At 47.0% G+C, this 21,408-nt stretch overlaps 1 protein-coding gene across 1 annotated transcript; it reads left to right on the plus strand.

Annotated features, from left to right (window-relative positions):
* Positions 1-302: 302 nt before the first annotated feature.
* On the plus strand, positions 303-16,277 carry LOC137215508 (F-box only protein 27-like). Its single transcript, XM_067720787.1, has 9 exons — positions 303-345; positions 760-902; positions 1,052-1,184; positions 1,275-1,334; positions 11,550-11,915; positions 12,056-12,182; positions 12,266-12,361; positions 14,656-14,794; positions 15,489-16,277. The coding sequence occupies exons 1-9, from the start codon at positions 303-305 to the stop codon at positions 15,630-15,632; spliced, it is 1,251 nt and encodes a 416-aa protein (XP_067576888.1). The 3' UTR covers positions 15,633-16,277.
* Positions 16,278-21,408: the final 5,131 nt, after the last annotated feature.

Here is a 21,408-nt window from a genome sequence, read left to right on the forward strand (position 1 = left end):
GAAAGGGGAAGGGGAAGGGGCTAACGTGTATGAGATCCCTTCAGAACAGCAGGAGCGGCTGGGGAGGATGGGGAAAGAAGGGGGATCAGGCAAAATCCCACGGAGGGAGGGAGGACGGCAGGGAGGTCTTCACAGGGACGGTTATCCAGATGCTGGAGAAAAAACAAAAACGGTCATCACTACTGAGAGGCAAATGCCCTCTGAGCCTCGCTGGCTGCTAAGCATTTTACATAGATTAACTCGTGGGAGCCTGACGACATTCCTCTGTGTGGTGGCCACGGATCATCAGCCCCATGTCACAGATGACGAAGCTGATCAACGGAGTGACTCGGTTGCGTGGCTCAGGTGTGATGGGGCGGGGATTGGAACCCAGGGGTCCTGGCTCCAGAGCCCTTGCTCTTATCCACCGCTCACTCTCAATGCAAGAGGCTTGGGAGTGGGGCTGGGGGGTCTCAGTGTTGGAAGTTGCCTTTGGCAACCCCATCCCCAGCATTCCACCCTGCCCTCAGAGACCTCATCACCGTCTACTCCATCCTCCAACCTTCCATTTCCATCATAGTAACCTCAATCCCCCCACTCCATCCCCAGACCGCCCAAGAATTCCGTCCCACCTGGAGCAGCCCCGTCCTCCTTGCCCCTTACCCAGTATCCCATTCTGCCTTTAGTGACCCCAATTCCTCCCCATCTCCACCTGTCTCCCCTGACCCTGCACCTGTATACCCACCCTCCTCCTCCCCAGCCCTTCCCTTCCTGCTCCAGTTCGGTCTCCAGCCCATCGAGGACCTGCCTGCCTGCCTGCGGGGCAGAGCCAGGCCGGGACCGTCAATCTGGGGGCCGGGAGCTGGGTCTGGAGTTTCCCCCCAGGTCCCTGGCTCACCCGCTGGGGCTCCAACTCCCAGCATGTGCGTCTCGGGGCACCAGTGGGACAGCGGTATTTTATGAGTTTGTAGGCGCTGAGACATCCCGCTGCCCACAGCTATCCCAGCCCCGGAAGAGCCTGCCTTCTCCAGGTGACTGCCTCCCCAGACAGCTGGCGCCCCGGGTTCCACAGGTCCGGCTGGTCTTGGGCGGCCCATGCCCACGCGCCCACCTCCCCCCGCCCCCGCCTCCCCGGGCTGGGCGGGGGAAGGGGGACCTAGGTAAATTTGATAAGCTGCTGCCGCCACCTCCAAGCCGGCCTCCAGGTGAGCACCCGGACAGGAGGTCTATGCTCGTCCCCCAGGAGCCCCATCCCGCAGCTACGGAGCCCCCAGGGCACTGACACCGGTCCCCAGCTCTGGCCCTGCCGGATCCTGAGGTACCCAGGTGTGCTGGCACCTGCGCCTGCGACCGAGGTGGGTGTGGGGAGATTCTCCCATCCCTTCCCGCGGCATCCGCTTTGTATTCTTGGCAGTTCCTTCCGCCTTCCTCACTCTGCAAGCTTAGTCCACGCCGGTTCCTCCTCAGGCCCCCGGGCATGCTGAAAACAGAAAATCAAAGTCCGCCGAATGACTGTGCTGCTTCTGAGTCGTGCGCCCGAGGCCGGTTACTCGACCCCGCTGGGCCTTGGTTTCTTCACCTGTGAAATGAGGGTGATAACAGTATGGACACTATGGGCTACTGTGAGGATTAAACCAGTTGACACATGAAATTTCACGCTGAGAACAGGGACTGGCCCAGAGTAAGGGCTGGATAAGAATCAGCTGTTATTTTTATTATTATTAATGCATGAGTTCCAGAAATTGCCCTGGGGTCTAGGTGGGAGCAAGTGAGTATTTTCTCTGTCAACCTTTGTGAGCTGTTTGAAGGTTGTGAGTGGCTTGCTGCAAAATACTCTTGGGTATTTTCCCAGAGCAGCAGGAAAAGTCAGAGGGTCCAGGTTTTAGTTGTTTCGCCTTCCTGTCTGCAGATCAAATGACTTCACAATTTGGCTTTGTCAAGTCAGGTATAGCAGTGTCTGCTGATTGGGAACACTGATTCCATAGACTGACACTGAGGGTGTAGGGGTGGTTCAATATGGGCTTTTGCACTGTTTGGACTTTTTCCCCCCACCTTCTGGAGTCTCCATTACAGCTTAAAATGTAATAAAAAGCAACTCTCTTGGCCATATTCAAATACCCTCAAGACCCTGCTCACCCTCAGAAATTTTAACTTCCCCTTAGTTCTAGTTTTTCTGGTGGTCTTCCAGGAGCTGTGGTTACGAACGTTGTTTTTGTTAAAGTCACCTGTGGCAGGCTGGTGAAGCCCTTCTCCAAATCATGTTTTAACATGTATTAAAAAGAAAAAAAAAAAAAAAACAGGATACAAAAGAAACGGATGCTATTGAATTACAGATACATGATTTTTTTGGATATGTAATACAGTAATATATGTACTTCTTTATCAGTGCATTAAACTTCAAGATCTAGGGACAGGTCCAAAATTATAGTAATTTAGGAACTTTGTTGAGTGTATAGACGATGTTTGAGAGTCTTGCGACGACTACAGTGGGGTTGGAAAACAACTGTTAATTTCTTCTCATGACAAAGCCAGAAATCTGCTAACTGTCCTGTGGTTGGCCCTTCCAACACTCGCTCCCGCCCCCCATGGCAGAAGAACCTGGTAAATTTCAATTACAGCAACAGTTTATAAACATTACCCTCTTAAAAATTTTTGAGGACCCCAAAGAGCTTTGGTATGTGTGGGTTATATCTTTTAATACTTAGCATGTAAGAAAATAAAACTGGGAAGTGTTTCTTTTCTTTTTTCTTTTTTTTTGGCTGTGCTGCGCGGCTTGTGGAATCGTAGTTCCCCGACCAGGGATTGAACCTGGGCCCTCGGCAGTGAAAGCACTGAGTCCTAATCACTGGACCACCAGGGAATTCCCAAAATTAGGAAGGTAGGCCTTGTTACCATCCCAGTTTACAAAATGAGAAAAAAAGGCTTGGGGAGGGCAGCAGCCTGCCCAAAGCCACACAGCTGAACCCTGGTCCACAAGGAGGAGGCTCCTGAGCCCGCCTCTAACCTGCTGTGCGGGGCATCTGAGCAGGGCAGTGACTGGAGGGAACCAGTCTCAGCCAGGAGCTGGCTCTCGGGGGGCAGGTGGAGGCAGGTGCCCTGAGCCCCAGGTCCTTCTCCACCAGCAGTCCCTGAACTTGGCATGGAGCCTAGAGGAACCGTTGGCATCAGTTCTGAAGCCGAGACTGCCAGGTCTCAAACCTTAGCTGGGACAAACCAAACACTCCATACCTGCCCCCTCCCTCCAATGCCACTCCCCACCCCCAGCCACCGTCCTGGGAAGGCACATGCTTTGGGTTACGTTCTCCTTTTTCTCCATATGTTTGGCCCACAATTATTATTATTTTTTTAATCTTTTTAAAAAATTAATTATTTATTTTTGGCTGCGTTGGGTCTTCGTTGCTGCATGCGGGCTTTCTCTAGTTGAGGTGAGAGGGGTTTACTCTTCGTTGCGGTACACGGGCTTCTCATTGCGGTGGCTTCTCTTGTTGCAGAGCACGGGCTCCAGAGCGCAGGCTCAGTAGTTGTGGCACATGGGCTTAGTTGCTCCGCCGCATGTGGGATCTTCCTGGACCAGGGCTCGAACCCATGTCCCCTGCATTGGGAGGTGGATTCCTAACCACTGTGCCACCAAGGAAGTACCTGGCCCACAATCATTATATAGCATTTTTTAAATGTGTTTTTAAGTTTTATGGAAATGATATATTGTAGTCACCAACCCACAGCTTCATGATTGCCCTGAGGATGTGCTTTTGGATTAGTCCATATTGTTACCTGGAGATCTTGTCCTCTTGTGTGTCAATACTTAACTCTTCTTTAACGCCCTTCAATAAAATTTTATAAATTTTTCATAAAATATTGCATATCTTTTGCTGAATTTATTCTGAGCCACCTTAAGATTTTGTAAATCGAATTAAAAAATTTTTTTAATAAAAAATATTCTTGAAGAGTCAAATTTCACCATCTTAACCATCTTTGAGTTTAATAATGTTAAGTACATTCACATTGTTGTGTAACCCAGCTCCAGAACTCTTTTCAACTTGTACAATTGAAACTCTGGACCCATTAATCCGTCTCCCCACTGCAACCCCCAGCAACCACCATTCTACTTGGCCTCTATACGTTTCCCTACTCTAAGAACCTTATATAAGTGGAATCATACGGTTTTTGTCTCTTTGTGCCTGGCTTATTTCTCTTAGAGTAATGTCCTCAAGGTCCATGTTGCAGCATGTATCGGAATTTCTTTCCTTTTTAAGGCTGAATAATATTCCACTGTGTGTAAACACCACATTCTGTTTATCCAGTCATCTGTCGAGGGACACGTGGGTTACTTCTGCCTTTTGGCCGTTGTGAATAATTCTATGAACATGAGTGTACAACTATCTCTTCAAGACCTTGCTTTCAGTTCTCTTGGGTATATACTCAGAAGTGGAATTGCTGCATCACATATGGAATTTAATTTTTTTTAACTTTGAACTTTAACACACACACATACACACACACAAGGAGAGAAAATGGCATGATCAAACCTCATGTCCTCATTGCCCAGATTCAACAGTTACCAGCTTGGGGCCAATCTCATTTTTTGTTTGTATATTTGTTTTACCTTTTTATTGAAGTACAATGTACACACAGAGAGTGTAACCCGACTCCGTCTATAACCAGCCACAGACTGAGAAAAGGCATTTGCTCCTTTTCGTCTGGTGTATTTCCCTTATCCATAGCCTTCTAAAGTCCATCCATGTTGTTGCACATGGCTGTAGCTTACTCTACAGGAGCCCTCCAGAAGACAGCCTTTTCTGAAATAACCATCACACAAGGTGGAAGTCCCTTTGCTACTGAGTTTAATTTAGTTTTGAAGCATAAAAGCAAGTCATCTGGGAATTTCCTGGCAGTCCAATGGTTAGGACTTGGCGCTTTCACTGCGGGGGCCCGGGTTTGATCCCTGGTCAGGGAAGATCCTGAAAGCCGCACTGCATGGCCAAATAAATAAATAAATAAATAAAGCAAAAACCTTAAAAAAAAAAAAAGCGAGTCATCTACCAGCATTTTTGTAAAAGCATCAGTGTAAGACAATAATTGTCTATATATGCAAAAGACTGAAAAAGAAATTTGTTGTGACTTACAACTTTTTAAGATAACAGCTAAAACGATGACTGACATCATACCAGGACACTTCAAATTTTAAGAACTTCATGTAATTTCTAGAACATTTATATTAATAATATTTACCTTTACAATGTAACTTAAGATTTATTATTACTCATTTGGCATTGTTTCCCAGGTCATTTAATATACCAAATATACCTAACTAGTTTCATACCTCTCTTTGGGATGTTCAGGGGCCCTCACTGAAGCATCCCAGAGTTAGCTGGAGGTCAAAAGAACTTCATTTAGAATTTGATTTGAGAAAGTTTGTCAAAGACATCAAAATGTTTTAAATTTGGTCAAATAGAATCAGAAGTCACTGTGAGGCAATACTGATACATATAACCAAAATGACGATAAAAGATCTCAAAGGCAAGCGCAGGAAGTCACTGGTAAAGAAACTCTACAATCTCTTATCAAAGGCAGATCCAGATTTCAAGAAAACTTTGTCCTCTCAACAGAGAAAAAACCAAATTCTAGTTTTACATCATTTTACCTTTAATATTAAAATTCATTTATTTAATTAAATTCAATCTAAACTTAATCTTGATCATGCATAAAACTCTCTTCTCAGTATTCCCTTTTAAAAATTAATTTCTAGAAATATATGCCATTTCATAGTACAATCTTTCAATAAAGCACAAAATATATCTATTAATAGTTTCATACATATTTAGTCTCTCTGTAATAAGAGGTCAAGAGTAGGTAAACAGAGGCCTCTTTAGCAATTAATGTTTTAGTATTTTATCTTATTAAAAATGGTCTAGACATTCAATGAATTTCCAACATTTGATTTGAGTTAGCAGAACTCTAAAGTTTCAAGCTGCCAAAAATCTGGAGAAACTGTTTGCAGGTAGACATACAATAAAACATATTATTCTTAAAGCATCACCCAAAAGCTTTTATCCCATTTATCTCTATTTTATTACTTGTGAAAATATCATCATACCATTAATTATCTTGTTGACAAATTTTATAACATAAATAACACGAGCTTATTGACTTTCAGTAACCCTAGGTACAATAGAAGTATTATACTTAATGTTGATGACTCTAAAGACATGTCTATATTAATTAAACCATCACTTTAAACTTGTTTTTGGTCATTAAAGATTAATTCTAGATCACGTGATCCTTTAAAAATTTGGGTTAGTTTTTTTTTTTTTTTTTTGCGCTACACGGGCCTCTCACTGTTGTGGCCTCTCCCCTTGCGAAGCACAGGCTCCGGATGCGCAGGCTCAGCGGCCATGGCTCACGCGCCCAGCCGTTCCGCGGCACGCGGGATCCTCCCGGACCGGGGCATGAACCCGCGTCCCCTGAATCGGCAGGCGGACTCCCAACCACTGCGCCGCCAGGGCAGCCCAGCGCTTGCTTTTAAGTCCGTTGAACAGAGCTCTTTTACAAGTTAATTTTGATAACACCGTCTGGAGGTAGGGACATAACATATTTACAACATGCACACGGACACGGATACATCCAGACAGACACAGAGACCTCATAATTTTCCTGCTTGAACTTAAAAAGCCTCTTTCCCTTCTTTTCCTTCCTTTCAGTTTTACGTTCTACTAACTGAGCTAAGGCTGTATTCTCAGATGATGTGGGCTGTGTTTACATTTCAAGGATGTAATAAACGTTATAACGTCAAGCTTTCTCCTAGGAATACTTTTTTTTTTTAACTGGCTCCACCTCACAGCATGCGGGATCTTTGAACCTATGCCCCCAAGCAGTGCGAGCGTGGAGTCTTAACCACTGGACCAACAGGGAAGTCCCTCCTAGGAATACTTTTATTCTCTTGGGGTCAAATTTGAAAAGGTGTTTTTTCAAGCTGACTTTCTCTAAAATGTGAAAAGAGCTCCCTCCTGGCCATTTAAGAGTTAAGATAAGTGCTTTCGAGCATTGGCTTTGTTCCAATTGTACATGAAACCAGGCAGAGTTCCCGGAGTGGCTGCCCATCCAGGAGCTGTTTGGCCTTTGGGCATGGTTTCCCATTACTAATTTGGCAGCCTAATTCAGATATGATCTGAACAACTTTCTGAAGGCAGTTGTGATGGAGTGAATGCGTGCTGCTTCTGAGTCTAGTTCACCAAGGGAGTTCTATCCTTGGGTTGGTTTGACTCTCTTACGTGTCTCAGTTTCTCCCTCCAGTGGTCTAAAACTGCCAGGGGTTCTCGGGGCACTACATGATCAGCCTTTATTATGCCCCGATGACAAGCAGAATTTACTTACTGATTGTAGTGGGATCCTCTGTGGGACTGCTACAGGTCACGAGGATTGATCCTCAGACACTTCCCCTAGGTTCTCAGTCACCTCAGACCACCTCGTGGCCAGAAGGAGCAGTTGTCCCTTTTCCTTCAGAGCTGTGCAGGCTCAGTCTCTCATTTCACTAGCAGACAGTTTGTTCAGACCATATACAGATAATCTTCCCAATTTAAGTTAAATTTTAAAAAAGGACAAGACAACCCAATTCGCTCCAGATTTCCCCCTAGGTCCTTGCCTAGGAAATGTACCTGAACCCCTTCAGGACTGCAAGTCCCAAGAAAAAGAGATAAATTTCAGGAGTAAAATTCAGGACAGCATTTAAGCAATGATGTCCGGATATCAGGAGAACTTGGAGAAGCACCTGAGGAATACCAAGAAGCTGGTGGGGCTCAAAGTTTCAGGGTGGGGGGCTCCTGGTGTCCTTTGGTGGGTGTCTCCGATATCCTGCAGACTATGCCAAGAAAATGTCGATGAAAATTCAATAAACTCTCAAGTTAAAAAAGAAAAAAAAAGGGAATCTTCTTCAAGCCAAACAGAGTTATAATGCTAGAAGCAGATTCTCAGAAGGCTCTGAGAACTATTCTGCCTGTTAGAAGTCGAAGGTACAGTCGTATACATTTTCTCGACAAAGGATTGTACAACAAAATGACATATTTTACATCAAGTTCACCAAGGATACCTTGTCCAGATAAGAATATACAAAATGAGTAGCAAGTCACCATGACCCCCACAGAGCTGGGAAAGAATTCTATTCTTCAGGAAGGTACATTGTGAACCTTCAGAAGAAAGGGGGAAAAATGATCTTTACAATTGAGCAGGCACTGCCGTCTTTGAGGAGCTCTGGGTGATTGCATAATGCAGGCACACGTTGCATTAGGGAGGGACAGAGGAGAGACACATGGAGAGAATTTTATTTTTAATTTCTCTTGTCCTGCCTCAAAATATACATTTTATTTCATCACACCACGATCTCACTAACACGGATTTATTGTGATTGTTACTCGTTTCTTCTTGGGGTTTTATTGTTTGTTTGTTTAGCCATATGGCTTATCACAGGACACTAAGTACAGTTCTCTGGGCTATACAGTAGGACTTCGTTGTTTACCCATTCTAGATAAAATAGTTTGCATTTGCTAATCCCAAACTCCCAATCCTTCCCTCCCCCAACCCCCTCTCCCTTGGCAACCACAAGTCTGTTCCCGATATCTGTGAGTCTGTTTCTACTTCATAGATAAGTTCATTTGTGTCATATTTTAGATTCCACATATAACTGATGTCATATGGTATTTATCTTTCTCTTTCTGACTTACTTCACTTAGGATGATGATCTCTAGGTCCATCCATGTTGCTGTAAATGGCATTATTTCATTCTTTTTTATGGCTGAGTAGTATTCCATTGTATATACGTACCACATCTTTATCCTTCATCTGTCCATCTGTGGACGGACATTTAGGTTGGTTCCATGTCTTGGCTATTGTAAATAGTGCTGCAATGAACATTGGGGTGTATGTATCTTTTGGAACTATAGTTTTCTCTGGATATATGCCCAGGAGTGGGATTGCAGGATCATATGGCCACTCTATTTTTAGTTTTTGAGGAAACTTCATAATGTTTTCCATATTGGCTGCACCAATTTACATTCTGCAGCATGGCCAAAAAAAAAAAGTACTGCTATGGGCAGCAGGGTGTGGTTTCTAAGATATGCTTCAAATTGCCTGGAGGAGCAAGTGGGTGGGAGTAGAGATGAAACCAGATTGGTCAGGAGTTAACTGCTGGAGCTCCTTACACTATTGCACTTTGGAATATGTTGGAAAACCTCAATAGTACTAATTTTATTGACAGTGTATGTAACGAAAAGAAATTTGGCCCATGTAATAGTCAATCCATCTCTCAGAATTCAGGATCTCCCCACCCAGATTGCTTATGGCCCTTTCCCCCTTGCCTGCTCTGTTTCCCAGAGCTCTGATCACCTACACTACACACTACACAATTTCCATGTCACGTCTATTGCTCATCATGACCCATGTGAATTACAGTCTGATTTAATGTTTATTCCATAATAAAACTCTGAATCTTTTCTACAATTGTGAAGAGGATGTTGGGGGTTGGCAGATTTTATTTTTAATGATTTCCCCAACAGTATATAACTTGCTTATTCTGTCTCCTGTTTACCACGTCTCTCCCCCTTGAAGGTAAGTTCCATGGGGGCAAAAAACCATGTCTGGTTTTACTTGCTGATACTGAAAAATTATATGTGTAGCACACATTTTATTTTTATTGGGTAGAGTTGGTATACAGATTAAAAGCAAGGATTCTAGATGCAGCCTGGTTAGGTTCAAATCCCAGCTCTGTCACCTACTAGCTGTGTGAGCTTGGGCAGGTCACTTGGCCTCAGTTTTCTCACCTGGGAAGTGGGGACATAGCCATACCTATCTCAGGGGGTTGCTACCCTGACTGGTAGTAAGAGGCTCCATGAAGTTTGGCTGGGGTTATTACTGGTTACAGCACTCTTTTAGGGAGTCAGATAGAAATGCATTTGGCTCCTGCTGGAGCCTGTTTTCTCCTGTGCAATGATCTCTGAGTTAGTGATGCTGGATCCTTAAATGTGATAGGAATTTTTACAGGAACTAAGGAATATTGTTGCAGCAAAAATAGAAATGAAGTTTTCCCTCCCCTGAGAACAAGGAAAATAAAGGGAATGGTGAACAGGCTAGAGAAGAAACATAACCTGGCCTGAAAGAGTTAGTCATGTTGCAGTGTAAATAGAAGTGAGAGTTTTCTTTCTTCTTCTCCCGAGACCAGGGAAAACAAAGGGAACAGCGAACAGGCTAGAGAAGAAACAAAACCTGGCCGGGAAGAGTTCATCACTCCTTGTTTTACTTCAACTGTCACTAATTTGTAGTAACTAGATTTGTACCTTACAAAGCGAACCTCACACCCTGACACTATGTAATTTACATTCGGCACCTATCACCCCTAACGCTGTGTGAGTTACATTCCGCGCCCCTCACTCCCTAACCTTATTATGTCGCGGCACTTATATTCTATACGCCCCTTGTAACAAATCACCTCTTAGAGTTTTTGCATTTCAGAGACAAGGTCAGCAGCCGATAAACGGGAGGCAAACGGACGCAATTACCAGGCTGCCAGACCCCAAATATCGCGCGGCCTGACGCCAGCTCTGACTGTTTTGAAATAATGCAAAGGAAAGGAGGAACGCAAGACCTTCACTACTTTGATCCTTATCACATACCCCGGACTTCGAGCCCCACATATAAAATCTTCTCCGATTCCCAAGGATTCCCACAGTTCTTGAGGCGCTAGCCTGCTGTGTCTTCCCTTCTGCCCGGCCGAAAAATAAAGCTATCCCTCTCTTCCTAAAATCCCTGTCTCCGTATTTCTGTTCGGCCTCGGTACCCAGGTAAGCCGATATTTCGGCAACAATATGAGGCCTCCCGTCCGGAGGCCTGACTGGATAGCAGCAGTTGTTCAGCACCAAGGACTTTACAGCCTGGTTAGGGACACTCCAAGGGCCCACTGGGGCGGACGAAGAGCGAGAGACTCTGCATCCTGGCGTTCCTACTCCCTCCCTCTTCTGCGGATTCTGTGTGGTAGTTTCCTCGGGATTTGAATACAGCCCAAAGGAGAGGGTGTCTGGAGATTACTGGAGGCGGGGACGGGAGGTCCTGGCCTGTAAATTGGCGCGAAGCAGAGGGAGGAGGGTGCAGGTCAGTGAGAAGGGAGTGGCTCTCAGAGACTGGCAGTTAGAGGGAGGATGGGGCCGCAGGGTGGTGCCGGCTGTTAAGAAGGGAGGGGCGGGTGAATTAAAAGGGGGGAGGAAGAGATAAGGGCACGTGAAGCAAGGTGATGGCCCACCCAGGAGGAGCGCTCGCTGAGATGCAGGGTGGGACTCAGGGCTCCGCGCGGCCCCAGAGCCGGTTGGCTGTCCAGGGCTGTGTTTGGGGCGCATGGTGGAGAGGGGAGGGGATGGGAGCCCGGCAAGGATAGGTTGGGAATCTGGGGACTTGAGGACAAGACTGGGGGTGGTGAAGATGGGGAGGCGGCTGACGGGGTTTGGGGGCTGACAGTCTTGGGGTGTGGCTGGCAGGGGCGGGGCTGACGGAGGCTGCAGGTCTCTGACATCTTGGCCCTGGTTGTCCCGCAGTCGCAGCGGAGCCTGGCGAGAAAACCTCCTCCAGGGGCCAGCCTGTCGGGATCCCCTTGCTAGAGCAGGAACCCGAGGAGCCGCTGGGTCTGGGCCAGCTGCCCACGGAGCTGCTCGAGACGGTGCTGAGCCACGTGCCCCCTCACGTGCTGCTCGGGCGCTGCCGCCGGGTGTGCCGGCGCTGGCGTGACCTGGTCGACTGCCAGGCCCTGTGGCTGAGCATCCTGGCCCGGAAACACGCCGCCCTGTGGCCCATCGTCAGCACCTGCCTGCCGGCCGCCGACGACCCCAGGCCCTGCGTCCTGGGCCGCTTCTGCGAGCGCAGACCCGTAGGACGCAACCTCCTCCGGAACCCCAGGGGCCTAGGTGGGGAGCCCAGGAAAGGAGTCCTCCTGGGAGCCGGTGCGAGGGTGCGGAGGCCTGCGACCGACCTCTAGGGTTTGGAGGGTGGGGCGGCGATGGACCACAGGGGAAACCCCTGGGCACAAAACTTTTTTACTTAATAGATGGCTCCCAGAAACAGCCTATGCTGAGCGGTGGGGACGACTGGACAAAGGAGGGAAAATGTAAGGGCATGCCTGCCCCTCCTTGTGATGTCCACTTCCTACCTGCCTACTACCTACCTGGTTACAGGTAAATGTCCCTCCCCATTCCCCAAGGGCCAGGGCTGTGGGGGTGAGTACTTGGCCTGCTCTCTTGACCTTTCTCTTTCTTAGGTGGTTTCAAAAGAAGGAAGTGTTGGACCTGGAGGAAGAGGGTTTCTGGCCAGAACTCCTGGACAGTGGAAAGATTGAGATCTGTGTCTCTGCCTGGTGAGTGTGATGATCAAAACTGCCCTTCTGCTGAGCGCTGACTGACGGCAAGCATGAAGCCAGTGCTCTGAAGTTTGAGCTGTTTCAGCACCCTTCGTGATCCTTGATCCTGTGGGAAAGTGTATTTTAAGACCTCAAATTGCGAAGTTCAGAAAGGGAGGTGACTTCCCCTGGGGGCACAGCCAGGGCTTGGCAGGACCTGGCAGGAGGCTCGTACTTGTCTGACTCTTGTGCACTGTATGATGGTCTTGAAACTGAGGTCCATGAAGACTTTCCAAGGGATGCATGACCCAGATAATTTTAAGGGAGGCAAATTACAAATTCTCTACACTTTTATGTTCCCTGTTTTCAAATTCATCAGCTGCAGATCACATCTATGGTGGGAGCATCATTGGTTATGCCTTCCCAATTCCTATCTCTCATCCCTCCAGTTTTACAGAAAAAAAAAAAAAAAAGCCCCTCACTAAGATGTATGGTCCACAGATGTAAAGACCTCTGGGGAGACAGGCAAAGTGACCATTTTGAAATTTCAGCCTTACCACATTCAGTTTCAATCAAGACATCTTAAACTCCCCCCGCCCACCCCACGCCGAAAACCCACCTCATTAGGAGATATATTTACAGTAAGCTTCTGTTTTTCACTTAATCATTTGTAAGTTATTGAAGCACATTTGTGTTGCTTAGAGCAACGGTGTAGCTTTTCATTGTAATAATCCGTGATTCCCAATTTTGCCATACATCACCCAGGAACACTGAAAACTCTTGATGCCTGGGTCACACATCATATTCATTAAATTGGAGTGTCTGGGGTGAGGGAGTCAGGCATCAATATCTTTGAGAAATTTAGAGCCAACTGCAAGGTTAGAGGGCACAATTCCAAAACCACCCTCAGACTCAGTAATTGACTAGAAAGACATAGAACTGAATGAAAACTCTTATCACAGGGAACAAGATACAGACTAAAATTAGCCGTGGGAAGATCACAGGGCAGCATCCAGGGGAAATATCCAACACCAGACTTCCATTGCCCTCTCTCTCCCTGTGGAGTCAGGACACCTGACTCTGCTGGCCTCCGATGGTGACAGTACGCATGGAATATTGCCAACCAGGGAAGCTCGCCTGAGTTTATAGGGGCTTTATCATGTGTATCATCTCGGCCTCCAGGTCAACCGGTACTGCGTGATTCATCCTAAGTCATGTTGTTGGTTTTCCTGGAGTGGCTGGCCCCCTATCTATATGGATGTGGCCAGCTCCCACCAAATCACATTGGCTGGCTGTCCACTATGACCCAAGTCTGTAGGCAAACAAGGTTATTCCTGTCAGACATAACATTCCAAGGGTCCAGAGATTACATCCCAGTAGCAGAGGGCAAAGACCACAGCTTTGGACAGGCCAAAAAATTTTTCTACACGATATCTTTTCAAGAATGAAGATGATTCCAATCTGTAGCTATAACTGGAACCACTAGTAGGTAATAATCTAAAAGAAAAGATGTTGACACCTAGAGCTTTATGGTCACAAGAAAATTTTAAATGTCTAATTATATTCTTTGTGTGTGTGTGGTTGGCACAGAACAGCATGAAAGATAAGTCCAAAGAACATAATATTATTATATAAGGACAAAATCTGGGAGAAGTAGAATGGACATCTAAGTCTAAGAAGTGGAGTGATGTGAAGTCTCTGTAAAGAAAGTTACTTCTCTGTGTATTTATATAACCAATTACTCTTGTTTTTAAATTTTTAATTTCTAATATCAAAAATGCACATATCTTGGGTGTGAAATTCAAAGAATTATGACCAACTGAACACTTTCACTTACACCAAGAACAGGATGTTGCCAGCAATCCCCACCCTCAGCGTGCCTCATGCCCCATTCCCCATCACTTCCAACACAAGGGTACCGCCATCCAGAATTCTGTTACCATAGATAGATTCCCCTGGATCCTTTTAAACGACTGATAAGAAAACTGTATCTTAAAACATCACCATTGTACCCATTGGAAATGACATCTTTTGCTACCAGTGAAATATAGAATGAGAAATAATATGGGAGGAGGTACCTTGAAGAGCACAGCTCTAGGTCATTCCTCCTGAATGTGCCTGCAGACCAGCTGGGAGCACATTTAGGACAGATGGATTCATTGGGTATGCAGAGGGGCCAAGCTCCCAAGTGACCTAATGGTGCTAGTTCTGGGGACCACAGCACCATTTTGGGTTTGTATACATGGGAAGGCCATTCAGGTCGGGGAGAATGGGCGGCAGGTCCAGCCTGTAAGGTTTCCCTTCTCCCACAGCTGGATGGAACAAAGAGGCACTAACCGTATACGTATATATCAGCTAATTGTGCAAATTCTAGACGTCAACCAGGCTGTCCTGCATCATGTCTCTTCGAATCCTTTTCCCATCCGGCGGTGGAGGAGAGTCCCCTTTGAGGTCAGTCTCTGTGGGGAAAGGGGTGTGGGGAAAGGATGGTAGGGCCTCTGCTGATCTACTGCTGCGTAACAAACTGCCCCTGAATTTAGTGGCTTAATATTGACAGCAGTCATTTTCTCATCTCTCGTGGGTTCTACGAGTAGGACTCTGCTGGGAGTTTCTGGCTCTGGTCTCTCTTGTGACTGCATTGCGGACACTGGCTGGAGCTGAAGGGCAGGGTGGGGTGTGAGTGTGTATACAGCAGCTGGTGGCTGGCCAAGCAGCTCTTGGTTTAATCTCAGAGCTTGGCCTTGGGATCTCTCTGCTTGGTCTAGTTTGGGCTTCCTCACAGCATGGCGGCTTCAGGGCAGTCAGACTGCTTCCTGGTGGCTCAGGGTTCCACCATGAGGCTTCTGGAGAAACCAGCAGAAGCTGCCTTGCCTTTCTGACCCAGCCTCGGAAATCACTTGGCAAAAGTCACTCAGTACCACTTCCACCACACTCTGGGTTACAAGGAAACCCACCCAGATAGATTCAAGGGGACGGAAATTAGACTCCACTTCTGGGTGAGGAGTGGCATTGATTCTAGAAGTACATGTGGAACTGGAGACATTGTTGCTGCCGTCTATGGAAAATACACCTGTCAGAAGGCCCCCAACTCAGCTTTTGAGGGGAAGGCTATGTCACAACGAGGCTTACCTTTTTCTGTCTGTAGGGCAGCCATGTGTTCTCCAACCTCAAGAAGGGCGTTCGCTTTGTGTCTTTTGAACAATGGGTGTCAAACCTGGAGTTCGGGAACGAGCAATATGGAGTCCTTTTTACCAACTCCAGTGTGATTGTGCGGGTCTGTCTGTCCTAGTCGTGGGCTGTCCTTGCAAAACTACCTGACCGTGCCTTCCAGGAGCTGGGCCCATTGGCTGGGCCATCTCAGTAATCAAGGGCTTGTAGCTCCCTGGCATCCTGGGAGCTCCTGGGTCCATTCGAAGTTCCTGCTGGGCCCTGTCTTCAGGTTTTGGAAACTACTAGAAGAAAGTTTCTGCTGCTGTCTAAGGCAGACCTTGTTCTACTGAATGGAAACCCACAGTTGAGCACAGGGAAATGCTGGATCCTGAGAGCTCCACGATCCCCCAGAGGCCCTGTGGTTCAGCCCCAGTGCCCTCTGCCCTTGTCTCCTCCCGTTTCTGCTGTAGAGGCTATATTCGTCCCTTCCAGGAGGCCCTCTTTCACCTCTGAACTAGAAGCTCATCCTTATGGCTGGGAAAATTCCAGCCCCCCTTGGGTGGTGAACTTAACCTCATGGGGTTTCAAGCAAGACTGGGACCAGTACTCACAGCAGGAAGTCAAACTAGTGCAAAAAATGTTTGGAGACAGAGGGTTCTGCCCACCCTGTGAACAATGAAGCGGTTCCCTGAGCCCAGCCCTACCCTGAATTGTATGGGGTATATAATAATTTTGTTATTTTGAAATGCTTTTTAAACATGGAGAGAATAAATGAGCAATATATCTGCCGATCATAGGTAATAAATGTATCATTTTGTCAAAAGTGTCTCATGTCTTTTTAATAGAAATACAATGTTACAGCCTTGGTGAATACTTGATTCACAGTAAGCAGTTGTCCCAGGTGAGGAGGGAAAATTGTACAGAAGAAAACACCATAGAAGGTGTTCTCCATTTGAGAGCATGGAAGTGTTAGCACCCCATTTCCCAAGCCCTAAGAAAATCATGGAGTCAAAGATTATCAGTCAGGGTTAAAAGCATTAGGCAGGTGGTGGATGTGGGTACAGTGTCAGAGTGACACCACATTTGTGACATTCTAGTCATGATGAGGGTGAGAGAGGACCATGCAATGGCAGGATCCGGCTGTCCTCACCCCAGTCCAGGGGTCGTGGCTCACCTCACTGCTGCAGGATCCCTAAGGAGTTCCAGTCTCCTGATGTAATGCAGATGAAGCCTGCTGCTGCCTTTGATGTAACTACCCCGAACTGCCCCACCCACCTGCAGTATCAGCATGGGACACACCCACTGAGGACAGTGTTTTGCCAGTATCATCAAAAGGGGAGTGTGGGGCTTCCCTGATGGCGCAGTGGTTAAGAATCCACCTGCCAATGCAGGGGACACGGGTTCGAGCCCTGGTCCAGGAAGATCCCACATGCTGTGGAACAACTAAGCCCGTGCACCACAACTACTGAGCCTGCGCTCTAGAGCCCGCGAGCCACAACTATTGAAGCCCGCGTGTCTAGAGCCTGTGCTCTGCAACAAGAGACGCCACCGCAGTGGGAAGCCTGCGCACTGCTATGAAGAGGAATCCCCTCTCACCACAACTAGAGAAAGCCGGCGTGCAGCAGCGAGGATCCAGCGCAGCCAAATATAAATAAATAAAATAAAAATTTTTAAAAAAAGGCTTTCAAATTGAGTGGCCTGTCCTTCAAGAGAAATCGGAAGGAGGGTGGGGTGATCCGTCTGCCTCATCACCCACAGAGGAAGAGCCGGAGCAGGGAGAGGTCGGTGCCTGCAGTGAGGAAGGCACTGCCCAGGGAGGGAAGGCTGCCGCCACCCCTGAGAGCCAGGAGCCCCAGGCCAAAGGGGCCGAGGCTGGTGCTGCCTCCAAGGGAGGAGACACAGAAGAGGCAGGGCCCCAGGCGCACAGCCATCCACTCCCTCTGGCCAGAGAGTGGCCCTACACCAGCGAGTGAGCAGAGTGAGTATCTGGGTGGGGGCAGATGCGTGATTCCTAAGCTGCAAAAACTGTGCTGTCCTTGTGGTCACTGCCTGGACCTGGTGCCCTGGCTGCCTTCCTGTGCCCAGAAAGGAAGGGTCTGTTGTCCGCTAGCCACGTTCCCTCTCCTCCTCTCCCTCCTGTGGATTCTCCCATCATCCATCTGGTCTTCCTCTTAAGCCTCTTAAGTTGAAGATGGTCCCTTGCAGTTTCCCAAGTTAGGTTAGTGATGTGAAATGCTCCTGCCCCTGTCCCTACCTCCTTCCCTGTCCCCACCTGTGCAGAAGGCAGTTGCTGTTTTCTTCCCCAATTCTTTTCCAAGTAGGCTTTTTTTACTCCCCAAATCCCTGAGCCAGATGTGGTGGCGCCTACTCCCACACCCTGAGTGTCCACCTTCCCCTGTTGAGTTTGTAGTCTCTTGTGCTGTGTCTAGTGGCCCCTGGGCTGGGGAGGACACTGCCCCTGTCTAGGTTTTTGTAAATGTCTTAACTCAAGTTCAAACCTCCAGCTTGTGAATCAGCTGTGTCTCTTTTTTGACTTGGTGAGCAAGTATTAAGCTCTGGGATTTTGGGGGGGAGGTATGTAATGTGAAACAACTTCTTGTCTTTTTTTCCCCCCTCCCATTGTTGTAGACAACTTTTAATGGCCAAACCCCAGATTTGTACATTTTTTTTTCTAACTGCTAAAACCATTCTTTTCCACCCGGTTTTACTGCAACATTTGGAAAAGGAATAAATATCATCCCTTTAAAAAAAAAAACAAACCAAAAAAACCCATGATGTTGGAGTGGGGTTGGGGAGGGAGTTGAAAGAACCCAGAAACCCATCTGAAGAAAATCAAAAGATCATATCAGGGACCATCTGAGTCACAAAATAAATAGTAACAGTATTGGATTTAACCCGGGGGACAAAATATATATCAGTAACTCCATACTGACTTAAAGAAATAATTGAATAAATAAATAACTGGAGTGGGGAGGAACAGCCCTTCCTTACAGTAAAATTTCAATTAGACAAGAAAGAGAATTAGAAAATAACAAAATCACCATTAGGCAAACCCCATGTTAATAATTCTTGCAGACGAGATCCACCAATGAATGATAAAATTAGTGGGTGAAAATTTCAGAAGAAACCTGATTTGCATAGCCTTAAGGGATCCACCCCCCCCCCCGAGATATTTATTAACTACAAAGGAAAGAATAAAAGCTTTACAGTGGAGAAACCCAGCAGACACCGCTTTAACCAAGCAATGAAGGTTAACGTCAGCAGTGAGAGCCATGTCAGTGTCATAAACCCTCTGATACCATGCACTGAGAAGGACACTACATCCCACTAGGACAGTCGTGCCAGAAAAATCCAGAATCCAATTCACTTAATTCCAATCATGAGAAAACATCAGATAAACCTCAAAGGCGTGATATCCTACAAAAAAACAACGGCTCAGGACTCTAAAATGTCAAGATGTTAACATTAGGAGAAACAGGGTGAGGGGGACAGAGGAACTTTGTAATATATCTGCAAATTTTCTGCTAAGTCTAAAATGAGTACAAAATTTAAAGTTCTAAAAAAAAAATATCAAGGGTTTTTCGGCCAGCCTGCCTGGTTTCAAATCCCAGACTGTGTGACCTGAGGTCAGACTCGTCATCTCTTTGAGCCTCAATTTACTCTTTTGTAAATGGAAGGAACAATAGTACCTACAGCTTAAGGTGCAGTAAGAAGTTAAATGAGTTTTCCACCTGATCACTTGTAAGAGTATATTTGTTATTATTACTATCGTGTAGACCAAACAAAGGACGACTGTGAGAACAACTTTGGGAGTGTTTCCTCCTCTTCAATCTTTTGGAAGAGTTTGAGAAGGATGGATATAAGTGCTTCTTTGTATGTTTGGTAGAATTCCCCGGTGAAGGCATCCTGTCCTGGACTTTTGTTTGTAGGGAGTTTTAAAATTACACAGTCTAGGGCATCCCTGGTGGCGCAGTGGTTGAGAGTCCGCCTGCTGATGCCCGGGACACGGGTTCGTGCCCCAGTCCGGGAGGATCTCACATGCTGCGGAGCGGTTGGGCCCGTGAGCCATGGCCGCTGAGCCTGTGCGTCTTGAGCCTGTGCTCCGCAACGGGAGGGGCCACAGCAGTGAGAGGCCCCCGTACCGCAAAAAAAAAAATTACACAGTCTATTTCACTTCTAGAGTGATAGGTTTGTTCAAATTATCTATTTCATCCTGATTCAGTTTTGGTGGGCTGTATGTTTCTAGAAACTTGTCCATTTCTTCTAGGTTGTCCAATTAAATTATGTGGGTTTTTTTTTTTTTTTTGAGCCAATGGTCTCCACCTTCCCCTTCCTGAACATGACTGTCTCATATTCCTCCTATCAAAATTCCTCCAGTTGACCCAAAATTATCCTCCAGAGTTGAATTGTTCAAACCAGTATCTGCTCCAGGACCACACACTACATGTGGTCATGACCCTTAGGGCTGTTTCAACCTGTCACACTCGCCTTTTGATGATACTGGAAAAACACTAACCCCTCTAGCTGTGTCTCCCTGCCAGTTGGGTGGGGCAGTTCAAGGTGGGTACATCAAAGGCAGCAGCAGGCTTCATCTGCTTTACATCAGGAGACTGGAACTCCTTAGGGATCCTGCAGCAGTGAGGCTAGCCACAACCCCTGGACTGGGGTGAAGACAGTCAAATTCTGCCATTGCATGGTTCTCTCTCACCCTCATCATGACTAGAATGTCACAGTTGTGGTGTCACTGTGACACTGTACCCACATCCACCACCTAATGCTTCTAACCCTAATTGATAATCTTTGACCCATGATTTCCTTAGGGCTTGGGAAATAGGGTGCTAACACTTCCATTCTCTCGACCGGAGAACACCTTCTATTGGTGTTTTCTTCTGTACAGTTTTCCGTCCTCAACCGGGACAACTCCTTACTCTGAGCCAAGTACTCACCAAGGCTGTAACATTGTATTTCCATTAAAAAGAGCGGAGCCACTTTTGGCAAAATAATACGTTTATTACCTATGATCAGCAGATGTATTGCTCAACATTCTCTCCGTGTTTGAAAAGAATTTAACAATAACAAAATAATTTTATAAGCCATACAATTCAAAGCAGCGTTGGGCTCAGGGGACCGCTTCATCGTTCACAGGGTGGGCAGAACCTTCTGTCTCCAAACATTTTTTTGACCTAGTTGACTTTCTGCTATGAGTCTTGGTCCCAATCTTAAAACCCCAAGAGGGCTGGAATTCTCTCAGCCATAGGGATAAGGTTCTAGTTCATAGGTGAAGAGAGGGCTTCCTGGAAGGGACCAATAAAGCCTCTGCAGCCGATCCAGGAGGAGACAAGGGCAGAGGGCACTGGGGCTGAACAAGACGGGCCTGACATCGGGGAAGGGTGAGGAGCCCTCTCCCCATCCAGGATTTCCCTGTGTTCACCCCTGCGTCTCCACTCAGTAGAACAGGGGCTGCCTTGGAGAAGCAGAAGCTGATAAATCTGATGCAGGAACTTTCTTGTAGTAGCTTCCAGAACCTAAAGACAGGGCCCAGTAGGACTTCGACTGGACCCGGGAGATCCCAGGGTGCCAGGGAGCTACAAGCCCTTGATTACTGACATGGTCCTGCCAATGGTCCCAGCTCCTGGAAGGCACTGTCAGGTTGTTTGCAAGGACAGTCCTTGACTAGGACAGACAAACCCGAACAATTACACTGGAGTGGGACAGAGAGAATCCATATTGCTCATTCCTGAACTCCAGGTCCCAGATGTACTGTTCAAAAGACACAAAGCGGGGCTTCCCTGGTGGCGCAGTGGTTGAGAGTCCACCTGCCGATGCAGGGGACGCGGGTTCGTGCCCCAGTCCGGGAAGATCCCACAGGCCGCGGAGCGGCTGGGCCTGTGAGCCATGGCCACTGAGCCTGCGCT

The sequence above is a fragment of the Pseudorca crassidens genome, chromosome 20, assembly GCF_039906515.1.
Source record: "Pseudorca crassidens isolate mPseCra1 chromosome 20, mPseCra1.hap1, whole genome shotgun sequence".
NCBI lineage: Eukaryota > Metazoa > Chordata > Mammalia > Artiodactyla > Delphinidae > Pseudorca > Pseudorca crassidens.